A 22,919-nucleotide genomic window follows, 5' to 3' on the forward strand; every position below is an offset into this window, starting at 1 on the left:
AGGAGGGAGTCAGGCTGCGCCCTGACCAAAGGCCTGGTGGAACAGCTGTGTCTTGCAGGCCCTGCAGAAAGATGTCAAATCCCGCAGGGCCCTAGTCTCTTGTGACAGAGCGTTCCACCAGATTGGAGCCGCAGCCGAAAAAGCCCTGGCTCTAGTTGAGGCCACCCTAACCTCTCTGTGGCCTGGGACCTTCAGGATGTTTTTATTTGAAGACCATAAGTTCCTCTGTGGGACATACCAGGAGAGGCGGTCCCGTAGGTACGAGGGTCCTAGGCCGTATAGGGCTTTAAAGGTTAAAACCAGCACCTTAAACCTGATCCTGTACTCCCTTTATGAGCAGGGACTTAGATCTCCCTGATCCGTACCACAACATCTCATTGCTCCCTGCTCCCAGGACCTTCACAAAAACATATTTTTTAAATATATTGTTATTAGATTAGCTCACCCCTGACCACTGATCCTGCTAGCTAGGGATGATGGGAGTTGTAGTCCAAAAAACAGCTGGGGACCCAAGTTTGGGAAATCCTAGCTTAGTTAAAAGCCAAGCAGTTCATGAAAGAAGTCTTTAATAGGTTTACATGCCAAAGCCTGTTGTTCCCTCAGCTTTCAGGATGGGGCAGGGGGTCCAATAAGCTTGAATGCGTAAATATAAATATATGCAAATCAAACCAAAATCCTGCTTTTTCACAGGAACAAGACCCTGGAGTGTTTGGGCTTGAATTTGCCACAATTGCACGATCAACACTGCAGATTCGATACTCCCTCCTGCCATACTTGTACACCCTATTCTTTGAAGCTCATGCCTTTGGAAATACAGTAGCCCGAGGTTTAATGCACGAGTAAGTTACCCATTCATTTTTCCTCCTTGTCATGCGTTTTTAATAAAATATATGTTATTAGGTATATGGGTCCTCCTTTAAAGAGGGCATGTGTTGTGGCGAGACCTGACAACCAAACCCTGTGTTGTGGGTGGGTATGATTGGATAGCCACAACACCCAATTGGTAGGTCCCTTGATGCAGAGTTTAATCAGGCCAATGGGACACAGTCCAAACAGATCAAGGGACCTATATATACGGTACCTATGCACGTGACCCAGAGCTTCTTCTTTCGGCGCGTAAATTCGGAACACCCGCCCACCTCTCCCTATTTTTAGGGCTTGGGCGCTTGACCTTGCTATGCCGTCGTGTGTTGTCTGTCATTGGGACAGGGGCATGGCAGGAATTTTCCCCACTTGGCTGATTGGCTGTTGCCATTTGGGTTTCGCCTGCTGTGTAGCAAATCATCACAACTTGTAAGTTTGCGGATAGGCTCTGGTTCAGGTGATAGGGATGGGGGAACGCTCTCGCCTTCCCTATGTGAAGGGTATTCCGTTAAAGGAATCCAGGGACTCAGTGTTTTGGTCAACCCTGTGAGGGGGTTGTGCCCATGCCAGAGTCCAGGGGGACATCTGGGTGGTGGACATAGCCTGTTCCCGGCTTTCCGTCTATCCGGGTGTTCACCCTAGGCTGACCTATGCTGGTGCCCTGGGTCAGCACTACCTGCAACGGTGCAGAGCGCTTGTTGAACCAGAGCCTATGCAACCACTCACGTGCTGTAATCAATAAAGTTGTGGCCTAAATTCTGCCAAAAACCAAACCAAAATTTGAGTATTGTCTGAATTTATTTAAGGGGGAGGTTTAAAGGTCTGAACACGCAATTATTTTGTTGATCGTAATGATGATGGTGAAGAAAACAGGGCTAAGTGTTCTCCACAGGCACAGCAACAGCAGGTTACAATGGAAATATAATATTTACAGGCATATTTTAAAAGTCCATTGCTTACCATTCAGAATTCTTTGTTAATGGAAGGTTTGTGGCTAAGTAAATGATAAACTGTTTGAGGGTCTCCAAACGAAATTCAGTTACAAAACAAAGACAGCATTGCTCAGTTTCACCCAGGGTGTGATGACGGGAATTAAAAATGATAGTGTAAAGGCAAAAATCATGTATAAGCCTGGCCCTACCATGAGGCAGTGGGATGAAGCTGCCTCAGGTGGCAGATGCTGAAGGGGCAGAAGCAGACAGACCTGTATGTACCACATGATCTGTCTAATGCCCCTTAAGTTGGCCTTGTGTCCTCAGGTGCAGCAGAAGATGCTAGCATCAAAGTAAGATTCAGCTGCTAGTCTGGTTGACTTTTGTATGTGGAATATGAAGAGGCACAATCTTCTCTGCCTCAGGCAGCAAAATGTTTCTAGCTAGTACTAATCATTAGATTGACAGGATGTTCTAAATACCTTTTGATAAGCCCTCCTTCAGTCAAAAGACCTCTTACAATTACTGTATTTTTTGCTCTATAAGACTCACTTTTTCCCTCCTAAAAAGTAAGGGGAAATGTGTGTGTGTCTTATGGAGTGAATGCAGGCTGTGCAGCTATCCCAGAAGCCAGAACAGCAAGAGGGATTGCTGCTTTCGCTGTGCAGCGATCCATCTTGTTGTTCTGGCTTCTAGATTCAGAATTTTTTTTTTCTTGTTTTCCTCCTCCAAAAACTAGGTGCGTCTTATGGTCTGGTGCATCTTATAGAGCGAAAAATACGGTATATACCCTGCCCACAGGTTGAGTACACTAAACAGTGAGCCATTCATGCATCGCAGTTTTCATGCAAACCAGTCCCCACCACATACTTTTCTCTTCCGTGCTTCAAGCAGCCAACAAGAAATATTTTGTAGCACATGACAACGGCCAGTCTACACAGAGAGACAACTTTGTGCCAGGTTTCCGTGCCTGCTTAGTGTCATCGAAGCAGCTGTCTGCTGGAAACCAGAAATAGCTGTATGATGAGGAAAGATGAGATGGCTGCCTCTGGGAGCAGATTTTGGTTACTTTTAAGAGCAGCCCGTTTTGTTGGGAGACAGAGGAAGCTAATGGGGTTAGAAACTTGGATTTTTTTACCTCAGGTAGAAAAAAGGCCTGCTCTTAGTAGTTCTAGGTTTTTAGTGTCACAATTAGGTGTGCCTCTTTTACCTCCTGAAATGGTATATAATACCATGCAGATACCCCATGGAGCCTGCTAAATCTATTGGGCCAGCACACTATTTGAAAGCATTATTTGGGTTGTGTTTTTAAAGGGACTCATGACATAGACATGCAGGTCTGAGTTTGATCGATTTCCTCTTTATATTGGATGGTTTCCTTTTTATATTGTGACAGCACTGAAACTATTAAATCATGCTCATTGTGCTTGCATTAAGAGCAGTGTTTCTTAGTCAACCTTCCTTTTATCATTTAAATCACATTATGAACGTATGCGTCTTGCCTCACTGAGGAGAAAGGGAGAGAAATAGCCCAGTTTCTTTTCCATCCAAAGAGCAAAACATAAGGTGTCTCTGTGAAGTTTGTTTTGCCACACAGCTAAATAGAGGAGGAAGCCCTGAAGGAAGCCCGGGAGCATATTTACCCTTGCACATTGTGACCTCACAAAGTGTCAATTGCTTCAGAAAAACGAATAGCTCAGATACCTGTGGGCTCCTTTTTTCTTCAGAACATTAATGGCGTAACCATCCCTTTTCCAAACCCTCTGTGTGCACATATGACAAGCTGGTCTTGAGCTTCCTCACAGTTGCTATAAAGGCCACTCCAGCTCAGATTACTGCCGAGTTTGATTTCATTTCTGGGCGAGGGAGAGATTGTGATTCAGAGGCAAATATGCACCCCATGTGTTTGACTCCTGCTAATAAAACATCAGGCAGCCACTGACATGCAGCAATGCCATGGAATACTAATGAGAACAGCTTTCTAAAGCTCAGTATAGAAGCCCCCAAACCTATGTCAATGATATCAGTTACAGGTAGGTAGCCGTGTTGGTCTACCGTAGCCGAAACAAAATAAAAAAATTCCTTCCAGTAGCACCTTAGAGACCAACTAAGTTTGTCATTGGTATGAGCTTTCATGTGCATGCATTAGTTGGGACGCGGGTGGCGCTGTGGGTTAAACCACAGAGCCTAGGACTTGCCGATCAGAAGGTCAGCGGTTCGAATCCCGGCAACGGGGTCAGCTCCCATTGCTCGGTCCCTGCTCCTGCCAACCTAGCAGTTTGAAAGCACCTCAAAGTGTAAGTAGATAAACAGGTACTGCTCCAGCAGGAAGGTATACAGCGTTTCCGTGTGCTGCTCTGGTTTGCCAGAAGCAGCTTAGTCATGCTGGCCACATGACCCGGAAGCTGTACGCCGGCTCCCTCAGCCAATAAAGCAAGATGAACACCGCAACCCCAGAGTCGGCCACGACGGGACCTAATGGTCAGGGGTCCCTTTACCCTTTACCTTTAAGGTGCTACTGGAAGGAATTTTTTTATTTTGTTTCAATGATATCAGATTGGTATTTCCTTTTTGGAACATAGGTAGGCTGACTTCAATACACAGTGAAACCATTTAACCACAAATATCTACACAAACTGGCAGTGGCTTTCCATAGACCTTGACAGAAGTATTGCCAAACGTTGCCTGGAGATGCTGGGAACTGAATCGTGGAATTGTAGAATTGTTGAGTGGGAGGGGACCCTGAGGGTCATCTAGTCCAACCCCCTGCAATGCAGAAATCCTTCCCACAGCTGTCCCTGGGTGGGTTCGAACCACCAACTCCTGGTTAACAGCAGGTGCACTGACCCATTGCGCCACCTGACTCTGGAACCTTTTGCATGCCAAGCATGCAAAGAAGGAAACATAACATTTCCTATATTGCTGTACCTTTGGCTTCCACCATAGCTGTCAACTTACAGATTTGAAAATAAGGGACCAGCAGCCTCAAAAATAAGGGATCAGCAGCCAAAATAAGGGGTTTTAGTCAACCAGCAGCCAAACGAAGCCTCAAGCAGTGGTTCCCACAGCGCAGCAACCCGGCAAAGGGGATGCAGCAAGGAAAACCACCGTCACCTCTCCACTGGGAAGTGCTGAGCAAAGGCGAGTCCCTAGGCAACGCGGCCGATTTGATCGGCACAAAGCATGCAGACTCCACCCCCCAGTCGTTCTTAGACTCCTTATTGGGTGAGCAACGCAGCCAAGCAACACAGTTGGAGCCTCCCTCCTCCCTGGCCGGCAGGGAGGGAGGGAGAGGAGCTGCTTCCTTTGAAACCCGGGAAATTTAAGGGACATCATCAATAAGGGACAGCAGCAGGACAGAGCGCTGGGATAAGGGACTTTCCCGCCAAATAAGGGACGGTTGACAGCTATGGGCTTCCATGGCACACAAACTGGTAACCAGCAGGGGTGTAGGCGGGGGAAATTAAAACAGACATGAGGAGCTCCGAAGTGCTATGGAGCTTTACATAGGCAGGGGCTTCTTAATTTTTCCTCGCAGAGGAATGCTTTGCAGTCATGGGGCATTTCCTGGCATTAAAAGAATAAAGTACGACATGTTTATACTGTGTTCCATGTTGTATCCCATTGATCTTTTCAGTGTGACTCAGAGGCTTATGCCATTCACATTCTATGTACAATAAACTGAATCCTAGTCTATAGAAATAAATACTCATCTTATTGAAATAACTTAAAATAAAGGAATCTGTGGTTCGGCAGCTGCTGAGCTAGAACAACCTAACCAAGCCTGAGGTGCCTACAAAAAGGCTGTTGAACATGAACCAAGGCAGTTGCATGACAAGGCAAGGCTTAGAGAAATTTGTATTATTGCCAAGTAATCAAAGTACTGAGCTGAATATTATTGGGGAAAGTGGCTTCAAGTATGAAGAACTGTTTCAGCTATCTTTTATTATCTCTGAAGTTTTAATCTCAGAAGGTTGTACTGATTACCGAATGGAATTTTAAGATAATGTTTAAGATAGCACATGGGGAATAATGCAAGTAATTTTATTAATTATAATTGGCACTGCACTTGCCAGCATGCTGAGTGTTTTAGAGCAATTTCATTTATCCTGTCAGCACAATACAATTTACTGAATGTTGGATATGCAAATATCAGTCTGGAAGAAAGTTTTGTTAATATTGAAGGGAAAGCCTAAAAAAGAATGACGAAAACAGAGGCTCTGATGCATTGGACTAGGGTTAATATTATTTTGCCATACCACAGACAGAATAACTGAAAAGAAGGGCATAACTGGGTACAAAAGTACCATAATTCCTCATCCAGCCAGTCAAACAGGCTAGACTTCTGAGACCTCCATAGGCTTCACTATCAAATACAAACAACAGGAAGGAAAGTGAAACTAAAGTAACTAAAGCTTTGCCCTGAAGGCACTATGTCAAAAAATTAAGTCGTGTTGATAGGGAACACCCCCAAATTTTCACAAGAAATATATCATAATATAAAATAACATAAACTTATGTTATGTTTGGGTCCTAATGATTCAGCAAAACTGGTTAGAGTCAGAACATCTCTTTATGTGCGTGTGCATTTAAGATTAGACTTTATGACAAGGAACACACATATTGGTTAATCACGAGTTATTCTTAAGGTGGGGACGCAGCTGTCGGAGACAGCAAGGATACACAAGCTTTGAAAATACACGTTTGACATGTTCTGGAATGTTGGAGGGTATGTACTGTACAGTGGTACCTTGGATTACAACCACAATCTGTTCCGGAGGTCCGTTTGTAAACCAAAACAGGTTGTAACCCAAGGCACGCTTTTGCCAATGGGGCCTCTCAAAAAAAAATTGTTCGTAATTGAAAAAAAAAGGGTTGTAATTCAAAAAAATGTTGCAAACCGGGACACGCACTTCCAGGTTTGACATGTTTGTAATCCAAAGCATATGCAAACCAAGGTATAAGGCAGGAGGTCTCTGCTAGGGTATAAATTATGGACAATTTGGAACTTTTACACCTGCATTTATTATGAATTATTATTTCTAATACGAATGTTGGTAGCTCCATCCTTTTGGCAAATGCAGACTTTGCAAGCCGATAGAAACATTCTGCAGACACAGGGGAGCATCCAAACATGTAGAACCATATGAGTTTCCACATATTGAGCAAATTATACAATTCTTGTTCTAGGTTTCCAGCTGACCCTCAGACCCATGAAATAGACACAGCTTTTCTTTGGGGATCTGCGTTTATGATTGCTCCAGTTCTTCAAGAGGCAAGTGCTGGCAACACAATGGTACTGGGAGGAAGTGAAGATGGGCATATCATTCATAGTTTTCAAACCGAAACAGGATGAACTTCTGTTTGCTCATGCCCTTGCTGCTGGTGCATGATCACAGTCAATTATAGAAAATGATTGAATCTCAGAGATAGTCATTATAAATTGATCCTAGTCAATTTTCAGAAGGGATTGGATCCAAGTAAAACTGAAGCAGTGAATACTAGCTCTCACCCAGCTGCTCCCAAATTTTCCTGCATCTCTTGCCTCCCTTCAGAGATGTGTGTTTGCACTCATAGTAAATCAAATTGCTAGAAATTAGCAAAAGGAGGAAAGGGGTGGGAAAACACAGTTGTAAAGCAGATTGAAATATTTTGATACTATTTTTTAAAAAAATAAATAAATCTGTAACATGCGGCCAGGCACTGAGGAAAGGTTTTAAACCACCACAAATACTGATTCATGCATCAGTTATTCTATGTATATAAATCTATTACCTTAAGAGTGCTGCAGTGTGTACAGAGCACAGTAATGAACTCATTGTACTGGCACAACGAGCCTTGCATTTACTTTCTACCCTTGTACAGCAGGCCAAAAAATTAGATCATAAATCTGCCTTGCTTAAAATGCAGATGCCTAATTGTCAGGGTTGGCAGGCTGGAGGAAAGCCAAGGAACGGGAAGGTAGCAACAGGCAGTCTTCTGTGCTCAGTCTGTGCTGATCAATGAGTTGCTTAGACTGAGGAGCTATGCCTGAATCATTAGCTGCACAAAGCTAGGTGAAACCCTTTTGGTCATTAGTGCCATGTAACTTGGGGACGTGGGTGGCGCTGTGGGTTAAACCACAGAGCCTAGGACTTGCTGATCAGAAGGTCGGCGGTTCGAATCCCCGCGACGGGGTGAGCTCCCGTTGCTCGGTCCCTGCTCCTGCCAAACTAGCAGTTCAAAAGCACGTCAAAGTGCAAGTAGATAAATAGGTACCACTCCGGCGGGAAGGTAAACGGCGTTTCCGTGCGCTGCTCTGGTTCACCAGAAGCGGCTTAGTCATGCTGGCCACATGACCCGGAAGCTGTACACCGGCTCCCTCGGCCAATAAAGCGAGATGAGCCCCGCAACCCCAGAGTCGGTCACGACTGGACCTAATGGTCCGGGGTCCCTTTACCTTTACCTTTAACTTATGGTAACTGCACTACTGTGTCTTAGCTATGGTGGTGCCTGCAATGGTGGCATTGAAGCACAGACGAGAGCAAGTGAACCACTTCCTCCTCCAGCTTGTGACCATCTTACACTAATTAAATCAAGCCACAGTTGTGATCGTAGTGAAGCCAAAACAAAAAACCTAAGTTCTGAAGATGGTGGTCATCGCACTCTTGAAATTTGACTGGATAGCACCACAATTTGTTTACCAGTGGTATAGTTGTATCTGTAGAAACCAAAACTGAGGATATCAACACTGATATAGCAGAAATGTATAAAGCTGTTCTAACTCTTTCATGTTGGTTACAGGGAGCAAGATCAGTAGATGTATATTTCCCAGAAGCACCCTGGTTTGATTACTATACGGTATGTATTTGTAAAGATTAAATTATGTTATATATCATTGAGTGTCTTGCATAAAATCTCACTGATCTCCAGTCAGCTGGCATTTCCATTGTTTTTCTTCATGTGCCCTTTGCTAAACTTACTGATTTCTATTTTCAAAATCATCATAGAGTCCATCTTTGTTCTGTGCTGAACTAAATCTGAAAATGTTGAAATTTCAAGGAGCCTATGGAATTGCGACTCAGCTGAGCAATGTTTTCTTCCACTTTATGCATTGATTTCCCCCCTTTGCATTTTATATATAAAGGTGTGTCTTTCTATACTCATGTGTGTAATATACCCCACACAGCCTTGGCAATAGGCTCAGGACTGAAAATAGAAAATACTACTTTAGACAAAACAAACACATGCTTAAATTCATAACCACAAGCTGGTTGAGACAAAAGCTATCTAGATGGCTTTAAGAATTCGTTTAATTCACAGAGGAAAGGTCTACCCAAACCTACTAGCTAAATGCACCCTATAAGTGCCAAGGAATGTTTACCAGATGTTGAGGATAAGAAGCAAGAGATGGACATCTCCATCTTGCTTTGTTTATGAGTTCCTCAAGAAAATCTGCTTGGCCATTGTTGACGATACAGTGCTGGACCAGGTGGACCATTGATCTAATCAAGAATAAGCAGGATTCTGCCTTAGGTTCCTTGGAGGAAAGGAAGTAGATAAATGTAGTAAAACAAAGGAAATAAAATCTTATTTTTCAGACTAGTTACAAATATGTTTATTTGCATATATGAGAAGGTTCCAGGAAGTAATTTGCATTTTTGTTTCAGGAAACATTGTAGTATAAACAATAGGCAATTTTGAGTTCAGCTTAAAATCCTGTTTACATGCCAACTGTGGAAATGGCTTATGTATTTATTTTTTAAAACTATATACCGCAGTTTACAACAGTTGCAATACAGTAAAAGCCACAAAAATAATCAAAACAGATCACCAGCTATTTATATAGCCAGAGATGCTGCTACGATTGCTTTTGAAATAATTTTTCAGCTGTGTCCAATTTTTTGGTAGGGAGATAAAGTGCCAGAGTCATCACACCGTAAGCGCGTCAACATTAACGCCCCACTGGAAAAGATTCCACTCTTTATCCGAGGAGGATATATTTTGCCAACGCAAGCACCAGCCGTAAGAACTGCTAAGAGGTAACTAACCTTTGAAAAAAATGATCAAATTAGAAATCTGGCCTGAACTTGGTACCATGCTGAAATTTGTCTGTGTTGTGCACCAAGTGTCAATTTCTTGTAAATTACTACGGTAATGAGCGTAATCTCACTTTGCACACTTAAAACCTTCCTGCTTTTTTTTCAAATGAAGTTAGATTGCTTTTTGCTCCTTGACATGGCAGAAATGAAATACGGGGCTGTGAGCATAAATGCACGCATGGCATTTGGGAGGTGGGTTTCTGAGTAGTCCATGCCTCAATCTATGTCTATCCAATCTTTATCCCTAGTGCTTATTTCAGGGTTGTTTTTAGCATTGGGGATTCAGCCTTTCCGCAACTAACATGTCCAGCTGTCCCTTCTTGGGTTTTTGTGGATTGTGGGAGCAGGTTTTGCCTCAATGCTTTTGTTTTTCGGGGGGGGGGTGTTGCACCTAAATGTGCAAAAAAGTGCACCTATAGCAAACCTGCATGTTCCTGATGGGTACATTAATGTTGCACCACAACCAACTTCGCAAATTTTCTATTAGTGCATGGGTAAATAAATGCTAAATCATAGCTGTAGATACCAATGAATTTAATAGCCTTCTCAGTTACACAGGTACACCTCCAGGTCACATTTTTGCTATAATGATATGACCAGGGAGGCAGAAAATTTTGGATTTGAACTGTAGCCTTTGAATTCAGTCTCATGCTCTGCATATTCTTTGGTCTCCCATCGCTATTTATGTCAGATGCTCATAGGGCACTTTCTTCTCCATTACTGGATAGCTCCCACTTGCTCACAGGACCGTATTACTGTGTCGTGCTTTCTTGTGTTTCATAATTGTTTTGTTGTTGTTATTGTTGTTGTGTGTTGTGTGTTTTTATACTGTAAGCTGCCCTCTGATCTTTGAATGAAGGGTGGTATATAAATTATATAAATAATAATAACACTAATGATAATGAAATGTCTATGGTTAATTGTCATTGTGTTGCATTTTGATGTACCTTGATATATATTGATGTTTAATACATGATTTGTGCATGGTTTGGTTTTGAATGTGGAATTTAGGTCTTTTATTGATTCCCTTTAGTTGGGATTGGCAAACTGCTTAGAGATTTCTGATGAAATCTGAAGCCGGATAGGAGTTAATCAAATAAATAAAAAGACTGTATCACCCACATTTCATAATTAGTTTTAAATTAATAATCCAACAGCCGCCTGAATCCATTTGGACTCATTGTTGCCCTGGATGAACAAGGCCAAGCCACTGGTTCTCTCTTCTGGGATGATGGCGACTCTGCCGGTGAGTGTTCAGAAATGCTGGTATTGTATCTAAAACACATTTTATAAAGCGTAAAAGTGGCAGGGAAGGGTCTGACATACTAACTGTCCCTTTAACTTGTGAGGAGGGGAGGGGGGAAGGTTATTATTGAATAGGCAAGCACATGTTGTCTCAACGTGTGTCCTTTGTTATGTTTGAGTCTAAAAGGAAGCTGTTCCTTTTCCTTGTTAGATGACCTAATACTAACATCAGTCTTTTGATTTGTGTTTTGGCAGACACGGTCGAGAATGGAAATTATTTCTATGCCAGATATACATACAGAGAAGTAAGTAGAAAAAAGCACTTGGACAAGTAAGGTGTGTATGCAGCAGGTGTGGGTGGGGATGGAGAAGGAGAGGTTCAGGAACCAAAAGCTAAGTAAGGAGTAGAAATGAGTAAAAATTAGGCTGGGGAAGTGGTAGCCTCTATTTGGGGAAGACATGTATCAGTTTTTGTTGTTGTTGTTTAGTCGTGTCCGACTCCTCGTGACCCCACGGACCAGAGCACGCCAGGCACTCCTGTCTTCCACTGCCTCCCGCAGTTTGGTCAAACTCATGCTGGTAGCTTTGAGAATACTGTCCAACCATCTCATCCTCTGTCGTCCCCTTCTCCATGTGCCCAACTTCAGGGTCTTTTCCAGGGAGTCTTCTCTTCTCATGAGGTGGCCAAAGTATTGGAGCCTCAGCTTCAGGATCTGTCCTTCCAGGCTGATTTCCTTCAGAATGGATAGGTTTGATCTTCTTGCAGTCCATGGGACTCTCAAGAGTCTCCTCCAGCACCATAATTCAAACGCGTCAATTCTTCAGTGTTCAGCCTTCTTTATGGTCCAGCTCTCACTTCCATACATCACTACTGAGAAAACCATAGCTTTAACTATACGGACCTTTGTTGGCAAGGTGATGTCTCTGCTTTTTAAGATGCTGTCTAGGTTTGTCATTGCTGTTCTCCCAAGAAGCAGGCGTCTTTTAATTTCGTGATTGCAGTCACCATCTGTAGTGATCATGGAGCCTAAGAATGTAAAATCCCCCACTGCCTCCCTTTCTTCCCCTTCTATTTGCCAGGAAGTGATGGGACCAGTGGCCATGATCTTAGTTTTTTTGATGAGGCAAAAACAAGGGACACACATTTTGAGGGGATCCAGTGAATCCTCTTCCTGATTCCTGATATCTCTTTGAAAATCTTCAAGGATGGAGATGCTATAACCTGTAGAAGTTGCTCCTTCTCTTCTTTCTAATATCCTGGCAAATGTTTGAACACTGCAGGCATCTTTATCCTCCCTTAATGCCCCTTCCAAGTCAGCTTCATGCTGTTAGTAATATTGGCAAACATAATGTAACAGGCTATTGGCCGACCATCTCTTTGTTAGGGAGTTCGCTTATTGATAGCCCAAAATGGTTGGTTTACTCAGTGGGAGGCATTGCTTGAAAGATCACTCTGAAAGGAAAAGCAATGAGTACAGATTGGGGGGGTCAGTAATGTGGGGTAGCTGATCTGCTGCCGGATAAGAGTTTTCCCCACTTAGGTTCTACCTATATATTTGTAAACCAAGAAGTTCTTACAAACATGTCACAAATCCTCTGTGTTCTCTCACCGAAAAGGAAACCAAATCAAGGTAAGAGTTTTCGCTGCTTGTGGGAAACACACAAAATATCAAGCTTTAGTGTTGCTGTAAGTCAGCATGCATATCTCTCTATGAAGAAAAAATCAGAATGTTAGGGAAGGACTGAATTACCGCTACTTTCTGATTGCTGCAGCTGAGAAAGGTTCCTTTCCCTCCAGTCCTCCTCTACAGAGCTGCCTATTGATGATGACATTACTCAGGTCTGCAGTCCCAGAAAGATGCAATTGGCATTCAGTCCCAGAAGTATGCAATTAATAGGAGCCATTTAGAAGAACAAAATGACATTAATATTCCTGTGGTGTTGTTCCCAGACCTCCTGCTTACAGCACTGACAGTGAATTGGAGAAGAGTGATGACTATTTTTTCTGCATGATTATCTCTGCAGAGACTGGCATCGGATATTTCGTCTTAATACAGCAGATGCTTTTCCAGCATTAAGGCCCTTCCTTTGCTCTTTTCTTCAGAGTGCTTTTATCTTGTTGTCTTGCACAAAACTGGCATAGGCTGAATGGCAAAGGAAGGAAAAGATTAGACCAGGCTTCTGTCTTTGGCGTGGCGGGCAAAATGTGCCGAAGGCAATTGAGAGGCGATAGCCACTTTTATATTCTGCAGGAAATCGCTTTGCATTTGATTGCTGGCTCTGTGGCACTTCTATTTCTCATTGCTTAAATTGGATTCTTCTCTGTAGTACCTGAAATTACAACCTGCATTTAAGCCAGCCCTAACCGCCAAGTTAACATTGCAAATGTGAGGTAGTTAAATCGGCATTCTAATACAGAAGAGGCATGCAATGCAGTGATATATAAGAGAGGCCTTAGAGAAATGTGTGTGTGAGTGAGCAGACAGGCAAACAGACACAGAGACATACAGTATTGAACTTCCTTAAAACAACATTTATAAACTTGTAGTAGTGAGAGAGGTGGGAAGCAGGGGCCATTCCATCAGCTCTGTTGAAAGGTGCTCTGGCAGCCTTTCCTGCTGAAGAGTGAAGTAAACACACATTCTTTATTACGGTCCAAAGACCCACAAAAACACTCCCGAAAGCCAAATATAGCAGGTATACAGAGAATTTTTTTTATTAAGAAGAGTGAAGTGAGCTTAATAAAACCCCAAGAGAAATGAAATTTTCCAAGAGCAGTGATCATACTCAAGACTGCATTACAAAGTCAAGGGTGGGGGGGGGAAAGCTTCAGCCCAAATTCATGAGGTCGGAGAATCTGGAGGAGGGTCCTCAATGCCAACCAGAGCAGGCAGGGAGCAATATGTGGCCAAAGATGCTCAGGTCCCAGGCTATTTATATGTAAAATAAGTAAGTAAGTAAATACTGTAAATATTCATATGCTGTAAGTTTCTTACAGTCTATTTAGTCAATTTTTCACTATAACTGTTCTTACACATGTCTTAAATTTATTCTGATTGAATAGCTGACCCTGTTTAAGACTGTTTTAAGCAAGAGACACTTAACATCTATTCATTTCCCGTTTTCTTTTTCAAAATAGAAAGAAAGAAGGCACCTATCCATAACTTGAAAACTTATTTATTTATTATTGCATCAACTTTATATGCCGCTTAAATTGTAGAAAACCTCAAAGCGATTTACAAAAAAGATAAAACAATAAAACTTGGGGGGGGGATATCACAAGCATACTCTAAAACATACAAAATTTCAAATACCCAAATACATTAAAGTTAAGCCAGCTTTCTAAGCATCTGGTTAGGCTTGTCTAAACAAGGTGCCGAAAATAGTACAGTGAATAGCCTGCTTGATCTCAATAGGCAGGGAGTTCCTAAGTGCAGGTGCTGACACACCAAACAATCAAGGTCCTAGAAATGTGGAACGGGTATTATGGGGCACCTATACTAGTGCCATGGAACGCAGGTGGCTCTGTGGGTTGAACCACGGAGCCTAGGGCTTGCCGATCAGAAGGTCGGTGGTTCAAATCCCCGCGACAGGGTGAGCTCCCGTTCCTCGGTCCCTGCTCCTGCCAACCTAGCAGTTTGAAAGCACGTCAAAGTGCAAGTAGATAAATAGGTACCGCTCCGGCGGCTAGGTAAACGGCATTTCCGTGCGCTGCTCTGGTTCGCCAGAAGCGGCTTAGTCATGCTGGCCACATGACCCGGAAGCTGTACGACAGCTCCCTCGGCCAATAAAGCGAGATGAGCGCCGCAACCCCAGAGTCATCCATGACTGGACCTGATGGTCAGGGGTCCCTTTTCTTTCTTCTAGTGCCAATTCTGACTGAAGCACATAGTGGGTACATAAAATCATTTTAAAAATCAAAAAATCACGTAATAACAGGTGTAGAGAGGAATTCTAGCGAACCGCTGTTGGAAACTGACAGATCTGTCTAGCGAAGTAATTAATACCTTCTCAGTAGCTGGTTTTTGTGGGTTTTTTATTGCTTGAAATGTATTTGGAAGTTGCTCAGTCATTGGCAGCTGTCCCCTTGGGTGTATTTCTTCAGCTTTTAGTGCTACGGGTTATCTCTCCGAGAGCAGGTGTAATAAAGCACAGCACTCAGAAGTTGTATCCTGTGCCAACACAGGGCTGTGCTGATTGTGTTTTGACGTGGTTTTCAATGTACAGTGGTACCTTGGTTCCCAAACTTAACCCGTTCCGGAAGTCTGTTCTAAAACCAAGGTGTGCTTTCCAATAGAAATTAATGCAAAATGGATTAATCCGTTCCAGACTTTTAAAAACAACCCCCAAAACAGCCATTTAACATGAATTTTACTATTTAATGAGACCACTGATCCATAAAATGAAAGCAAGAATCACTGTACTGTACTATAAAATAAATAAGACAGTATTGTAGGTGATAAAAATAAAAATAATAAAATTTCTTATGTGCACTGATGATAGTCATTGTTTGGATGGGGGGCTTTTATCCATTTCTGCAGTCACACAATCAATCAATCAGTAGCTGAACTGGGTTCCACACAGTCACAAAAAACAAGTGACAGAAACGAAGTCAGAAGCCACAGTCACAAGTCAGTCCCATAAAATGAAGAACAAGTCACTGTCAAAAACACGAAAAAGCCACACAAACCAAAACGCAAAAAAATAGCAAAAACGAAAGCTCCAAATATCACCTCTGTGTTGCATGGGTGCTCGGGACTCAACAGCCGACAGACTCAACAGGAAGCCTTTGATTAGCAGTGGGGGACACAATTTACAAACGGAACACACTCAACATGTTCTGCTTCCAAGGCAAACATCTACTTCTGGGTTTGCAGCGTTCTGTTTCCAAGTTGTTCATAAACTAAGCTGTTCTAAAACCAAGGTACCACTGCATGACTATCACTCAGCCTACAATGCACAGGAGATGGGGGCTGGAATCATGTGCTGTTAAAAGGGTGTCTGAATGGCCTCTCGGGGGTTTTTTATTTTATTTTATTCTTTGAACAATTCTGAAAAAACACACCATATTTCTTGCCTTGTTTATCAGAGCTTTCCCAGACCTTATCAGCCTCTTCAGTATCTTTAAAAAGAGGGCATATGGAAACTACGGTAACTACCTTAGGAGAACCTGTAGAGAGGTGAATAACTAAGCCATTAAATTGCAGCTGTGGTAGCTAGTGGCTTGTGGAAGACAAAGTCTCTCTTGTGTAAATGCGCTATGATGTATGTAGCAGCTGGTCCTTTGTGTTCCAATTTAGCTGAATGTTTGTTCATCTGTACTTCTGACACCAAACTGGAATTCTGACAGCAGCACAAGACAGTTCTGTGTAGGACTTTTAAAAATAAAAAAATAGTGATGTCTGCGTCGTTTTGCCATTGTACTGTGTGTCAAATGAAGGCCTAAAGTATTTTCCTCCTGAATTATTCTAGGGGCACTTGAAGACAAGTATTGTTAACAACAACTACCGTGGGGTCGATTCTCTGATATATGATACAGTTCAAATCCTTGGCGTGGCCTCAAGACCTAATGCTGTCGTTATGAATGGAAAAGCCATCCGCAGAAGTGACATACATTACCAGGAAAATGGGGTAGGCATTCTGCTTGTGAATTACTTAAAATATTTATTGTTGTTGTTATTCTTGTATTATATATATATAGCACTCTTTCTGTTTTGCTGCAGTTAATCTTCAGACAAAAACTATGTTATTTATCTCGCTGCCCGTAGTGCACTTTATGTAATCAATTAAGTACATTACATTGTCATTACACGATTCCAGTCCATTCAACTGTGTGGCATTAACCATTGGCAGTAGTACACTGTGTGGTGGTTCCCTGCAACATACCAGAAAGGGCAGGGGGTAGCCTGAGGTGAGTGTGGTGCAAACACATGGGCAGGAGTGCCGGATTGGTTCTGGCACATTTGTGTCACACCAGCAGTGGCATCTCCTCCCTCCTCCCCATCTATGTCCCAATATGCTGTAGTTCAGGGGTTGGCAATGTTTTTTGTTTCCAGCTCCATCGTTCTGCCCGGACACTGAGATCCAGCACCAAGGGCCTTCTGGTGGTTCCCTCACTGCGAGAAACCAAGTTACAGGGAACCAGGGAGTTGACCTTCTCGGTAGTGGCACCCGCCCTGTGGAACGCCCTCCCACCAGATGTCAAAGAGAAAAATAACTACCAAACTTTTAGAAGACATCTGAAAGCAGCCCTGTTTAGGGAAGCTTTTAATGTTTAATAGGTTATTATTTTTTAGTGTTTTGTTGGAAGCTGCCCAGAGTGGCTGGGGAAACCCAGCCAGATGGGCGGGGTATAAATAATAAATTATTATTATTATTAGTTTGAAGCCGGTCCAGTCCACTCCCTGGCAGACCTCTCGGTGGGCCAGAGCATGTGTGCCCATGCGCACACTCAAGGTATTTCCAGCACTCTTCTGGGTCGGAAGAGCACCAGAAATAGCATGTGCGCATGCACACGAGTGCTCCTCCGTCCCGGAAGTGTGCCAGAAATAGATTGTACGGACACGTACAGGCCCTCCTCCGGGTGAGAAGTGCCTGTGCGCATACGCTATTTCTGCCACTCTTCGAACCCAGAAGTAGGTTCCCACGGCAAGAAAAAAAATGGCATTGCGGGAGGGGGGCACAGAATCCCCACGCCGATCCACAGAACGGCCGTGGGCCAGTTCCAGGAAACTCATGGACCAGAACTGGCCGATGGGCCTTAGGTTGCCAACCTCTGCTGTAGTTACTTAGGCTGGCTCTAGCAAACCAGCGTTTCAGTTAAACATGTTGCAAACTTTGTACGAGAAATCGGGTTGGCAAAAGTGGAACTCCACAGTTTTAGAATGCATACACAACGCATATGAAGCGCTTTTTATTTGCCGATGTAGCTGAGTCCTCAGTCAGACGGAGGTCAGGTGAGCCATCCCATCCCATTTGCTGTTGACTACTAGCAGATGGGTGTCTGCTGGTGTGTGCAAATCTAGATGATGTTGAATAATTTTTTTTTTGAACCATCACTATACGCTTGCAGCGTATAGTGGACATGAGGAACGAAGTAGGAAATGGAGGGGGGGCTTTCTAGGGGAAAGTGCCCCCGTTACCTATTAATCAAGCTGAACAGTTTGGCTGCTCCCCATAGTGTTAATATTTATCCAGCATGGGCATGTGAATAGTTCTTTCTGTTCCATTTGGCAGAATGTGCAGTTAGCGTTTCAAAAACAGCCACCGCAGTAAGAATGGGAAACTTTTCTGTGCGCATATGTGGGAAGGCTGCCTGTCTTGTTTCGTGACTGCTATTTACATAAGCTCACAATTACATGTTTTCCAAGCAGCTACAAAATGGCAGCTGTCAGCAGATCATAGAATCATAGAGTTGGAAGAGACCACAAGGGCCATCGAGTCCAACCCCCTGCCAAGCAGGAAATACCATCAGAGCACTCCTGACATATGGTTGTCAAGCCTCTGCTTAAAGACCTCCAAAGAAGGAGACTCCACCACACTCCTTGGCAGCAAATTCCACTGTCGAACAGTTCTTACTGTCAGGAAGTTCTTCCTAATGTTTAGGTGGAATCTTCTTTCTTGTAGTTTGGATCCATTGCTCCGTGTCCGCTTCTCTGGAGCAGCAGAAAACAACCTTTCTCCCTCCTCTGTGTGACATCCTTTTATATATTTGAACATGGCTATCATATCACCCCTTAACCTCCTCTTCTCCAGGCTAAACATGCCCAGCTCCCTTAGCCATTCCTCATAAGGCATCGTTTCCAGGCCTTTAACCATTTTGGTTGCCCTCCTCTGGACATGTTCCAGTTTGGAATTGTCCTTCTTGAACTGTGGTGCCCAGAACTGGACACAGTACTCCAGGTGAGGTCTGACCAGAGCAGAGATCATTAGGGCATTGTGTCACAACACTGTTAGGGCCACAGTGAAACATAATAATCATCATCATCATCATCCAGGGGTGAGTAAGGGGCTCAGTTATAATTCCTAAAACAATATGCGATAAAATAAATTCAGCCAGAATTTTGCTTACAGTGGAGAAGCTCCATAAAGTCCCTCACATCTGGGGCAGTTTCTAGGCAGGCTTGATCAAAGTTGGTCCCAAATCCATTTCCTCACCCCAGAGTTCTCGAAAACATCCTCTTCCTTCAGAAAAGGGACCTGGTTTCCTGCTGCTTTCTTGGCAGTGATGGGGGTGGGCTGAGAAATTTCTCCGAAATTTCTGAAAGGAGCTGCTGCTTACCTTTACTGGATCTTGCCCGAAAGTATGGCCAGTGAGAAACTCTGGTAAGAACCTCAGGATGCCTTCTTCTTGAAACGCCTTGGTCACGGCATGAAATTGTGTTTTTCCCAAGTCTTTCCAGGTAGCACAGCTAGTGGGAAGTTGTGGAGTGAGCACTGTGCTACTGAGAGTGATGTAGGGTGCTTATTTCTAAGTTTTTAAAGGATGGGGGGAAATGGGAAGCCCTTGTCCACCTCATAATATGAAGTAAGGTAAAGAGCAACTCCTTCCTGAAAATTTCAGAGAAATGCCTCCCCCCACCCTGTGATATTTGGGGAGGATTTCATCCCATCACCACCCTGCCATCCACCCAACAATTCATCAAAAACTGGGGGAAAATGAAATTCTTAGCATAGCTCTTGGCTTGAGCCTAGTTCCTTTCATTTCAGAAATTAATGTCAGGTCTAGAGTAGGAAGATTGAATTTCCCCTAATAGAGATTTTTCCACTCCAGATACCTTGTAGTTGGCTATTTCACTCCAAATATTTTCTGTTATAGATGCTTTACAATTGCACTGCCCTCAAATGGCCCTTAAAGCCAGTAAAAGTCAGAAATCGCTTCTGAACACACCATCATATTTTTCTGGAAATAAATCACTGAGGACGCAAGCAAAAAAAAAAATATAGTTTTTGCTGTGCTCTCTAGCTGGGAAATGGAGTCAGGATAAGAAGCCCCATTGCTTAATGCTGTTTCTGTAACTTGCAATACTGAACAAATTGGTTGAACAAAGAACTAGAGAAAGAGGCTTTGCATGGAAGCAATGGGGAGGTTGACACTTTCTATTTTAAAAGTGTCAGACTTCATCATTATAATTACTTTAGAATATTCCCCCCCCTGCCTGCATTAAAAATATACCGGAATTACGAAAGGTGCCTATCAGATTACATATCAAAACCAATATTTTTTGATGGGGAGGGGACTGTTCAAGAAAATACAGGTGGCAGGTGATGGGAATGACCTCTGCATGAAATGTTGGAGAACTGTTGCCAGTCAAGAGTGGGCAATATTGGGCAATAGGGACAAATAGTCAACACAGCTTCTTGCATTCCTAAAGCATAATATTGTTTTGCCAATAGAAAAGAGAAATTGTGTATCCTTGGGAAATAGTTTCTGGAATAATGTAGTTGATCAGAATAAGATAAGCCCAGGTAATCAGTATTTGTCCAAAGCAGACATAGGCAAACTCTGCCCTCCAGATGTTTTGAGACAACAGTTCCCATCATCCCTGACCACTGGTCCTGTTAGCTAGGGATGATGGGAGTTGTAGCCCCAAGACATCTGGAGGGCCGAGTTTGCCTATGCCTGGTCCAGAGGATATTGGTTTAGTATGGCTACAACAGGGCTAGCCTCTTTTCTTATTAAGATCTCTCATTCTTATAGTAAATATGAAGACTCTAGGGGCCTGAATTCACCAACCTCTCTGTATGATTTGCTGTTCTTAACAGGATAGGCTTGTGCTTTGGCACACATCTCCTTTAAAACTGTAGACAAATAGTTTGCAAATGGATAATAGAAAGAACTTTAGTTAGACTGAATCATAAAAAGATGTCGCCTATTTATTTTTCATGTTGAAATCAGTAATGTTGCATTTTAGTTGTTTTGGAAGTGCTGGAGAGTTCTCAACCATTATCTGCAAAAAAGACAGTGTCTGGGTAGTGACCTTTATCCTGCCTTAGACTCCAGGTGTCTAGACTAGGTATCTTAGCTTATTTCTATATGAGAGGCATGTTATACCAGTCAAAATACAGTGGTATGATTCCAACAAAATGAAGCACTTTTAAGTTTCATTGTTTCATAAAGTAATTAAACATGTATTTAAACCTTCTCCTAAGGGCTTCCCAAATGTTTAGCTTTGGATGGATTTTTCCTGTTCTGGTAATTCCCAACACTGGAGGTGGTTTTCTTTAAACCCATTTAACATTAATTTTCTTTCTTTCTCACTAGAAACTTGTTGTGCACCTTTCTGTACCACTTGGAGAAGAGTTGGACCTCATACTTCAATAGGATGCTGAAGAAATCAAATAATTTGCTTTCTGATTAAATCTGTAATTTGCATGTCTTCATGAATTCTCTTCTGAATTAATAAACATCAGTACCTTGCATATTTTTGTGAGTGTCCCATGCATCCTCCTTTCTAGAGACTTACAGGGTAGGTTTTTCTGAGAAGCATAAATCAATGTGTCATTTTTAATGTTAATAAATGTCTGGATTCAAAAGTAAGTGGGCCTCCTGCTTCCATAGCAGGCTAGACTTTTTGAAGTCACTTCCAATTATATGAGATATATTCAACTAACTATAATGGCCACAACTAATTTAGGTCCTTTGCAGTGTCTAAGTAGAAGTTAGTTGAATTCAATACTATGAATGTTGCATCTAGGCCATTTTGCTCTGACAGCCACATCTACTTTCACCTAATATCCTAGACTGGATTTCTGTACCCCAAGGAGGATCCAAAGCACTCACCAAAAAGGTTGACCTCATCAGCATCAGGCAAGATTAGATATATGGTGGTTCAGTTTTAATGAAATTCATCCCTTGATGCTGCAGTCGTCAAATGCTGATGTCAGGGTGGGTGTCAGGAGCAAGTCAGCAACAACTCACAAGGTGTCAGTGAAGTTAACTCTTTATTGAAATACACAAAATGGCTCAGGCCTCATGAGCACAGCAACCCTTCCCAGTAGATCTTGCCGCAATGAGGCAGTTGTGAGGACCAAAGGTCCCCACCTTCCCACAGCTCCTTAAGTATCCTTCTCCCTCGAGTCATTCCCAAGTAATCTGAGACTATGATGCCTTGTCTGTTTTTGCTCCACCCTCTGATTCTGGGAGACCAGCAGGGAGTGTAACTGGTTGCAGCAAGAGGGGAAGACAGCCTCGCTTACTCACCATCCTGACTCATCTCTGCCTCTTGGCCCCCCTCTTCTCCAGCCTCCGCTTCTGCCTCTGATTCTGGACTGTTTTCTGCCACAGTCTCTTCCTGCTCATTAAGCCCTGTTGCCTCTTCAGCTTTCGGCACTTCCGCCTCCCAGTCTGCTCCCTCGTCTCCTTCTGACCACTCAATGTTGTCCCACCACCAGTCCCCTAGCACTGAGCCTTCTTCCCTTGAGTGTTCCCCAGCTGGCTCCTCTCATGATTCCTCTGCATCCAACCAGTCCATGACAGCTGAGCATTGGTGTGTAAACCAGGCTTAAGTGTTTAAGTCATCTAAAGCAAGCCAACTTTTGAGAAGAGAGTGAAAAATATTGTTCCACAGACCCGGTCAAAACACTTTATAAAAAGCTGCTTTCATGTATGTCTGGGGGTCTAGAGAGGGAAATATATTCAGCTACTTAACATGAACGTAAGTGCGATATATTTTAAAATGTTTAATTTATGCTGCAGCTTGAATTATTTACTTGGCTCCCTGATCAGCTGATAAGTTCAAATGCACATACTTTCTTTGCCAAACCTTAACTTGTCTAATGGTTCATGCTTTTTTCA

At 43.0% G+C, this 22,919-nt stretch overlaps 1 protein-coding gene across 1 annotated transcript in view; it reads left to right on the forward strand.

Moving 5' to 3' along the window:
• The window catches only part of LOC310744140 (sucrase-isomaltase, intestinal-like), a 94,233-nt gene extending 72,689 nt beyond the window's left edge, over nt 1-21,544 (forward strand). Inside the window, exons 16-23 of the mRNA XM_083575076.1 lie at nt 691-839; nt 6,987-7,075; nt 8,584-8,636; nt 9,687-9,817; nt 11,035-11,123; nt 11,378-11,427; nt 16,595-16,753; nt 21,387-21,544. Of these exons, the coding sequence (XP_083431202.1) occupies nt 691-839; nt 6,987-7,075; nt 8,584-8,636; nt 9,687-9,817; nt 11,035-11,123; nt 11,378-11,427; nt 16,595-16,753; nt 21,387-21,446 (780 nt within the window). The 3' untranslated portion in view covers nt 21,447-21,544. The remainder of the gene's footprint in view (nt 1-690; nt 840-6,986; nt 7,076-8,583; nt 8,637-9,686; nt 9,818-11,034; nt 11,124-11,377; nt 11,428-16,594; nt 16,754-21,386) is intronic.
• The last annotated feature ends 1,375 nt before the right edge of the window (nt 21,545-22,919 follow it).

The sequence above is a fragment of the Podarcis filfolensis genome (assembly GCF_964270895.1).
Source record: "Podarcis filfolensis genome assembly, chromosome: 10".
NCBI classification, from domain to species: domain Eukaryota; kingdom Metazoa; phylum Chordata; class Lepidosauria; order Squamata; family Lacertidae; genus Podarcis; species Podarcis filfolensis.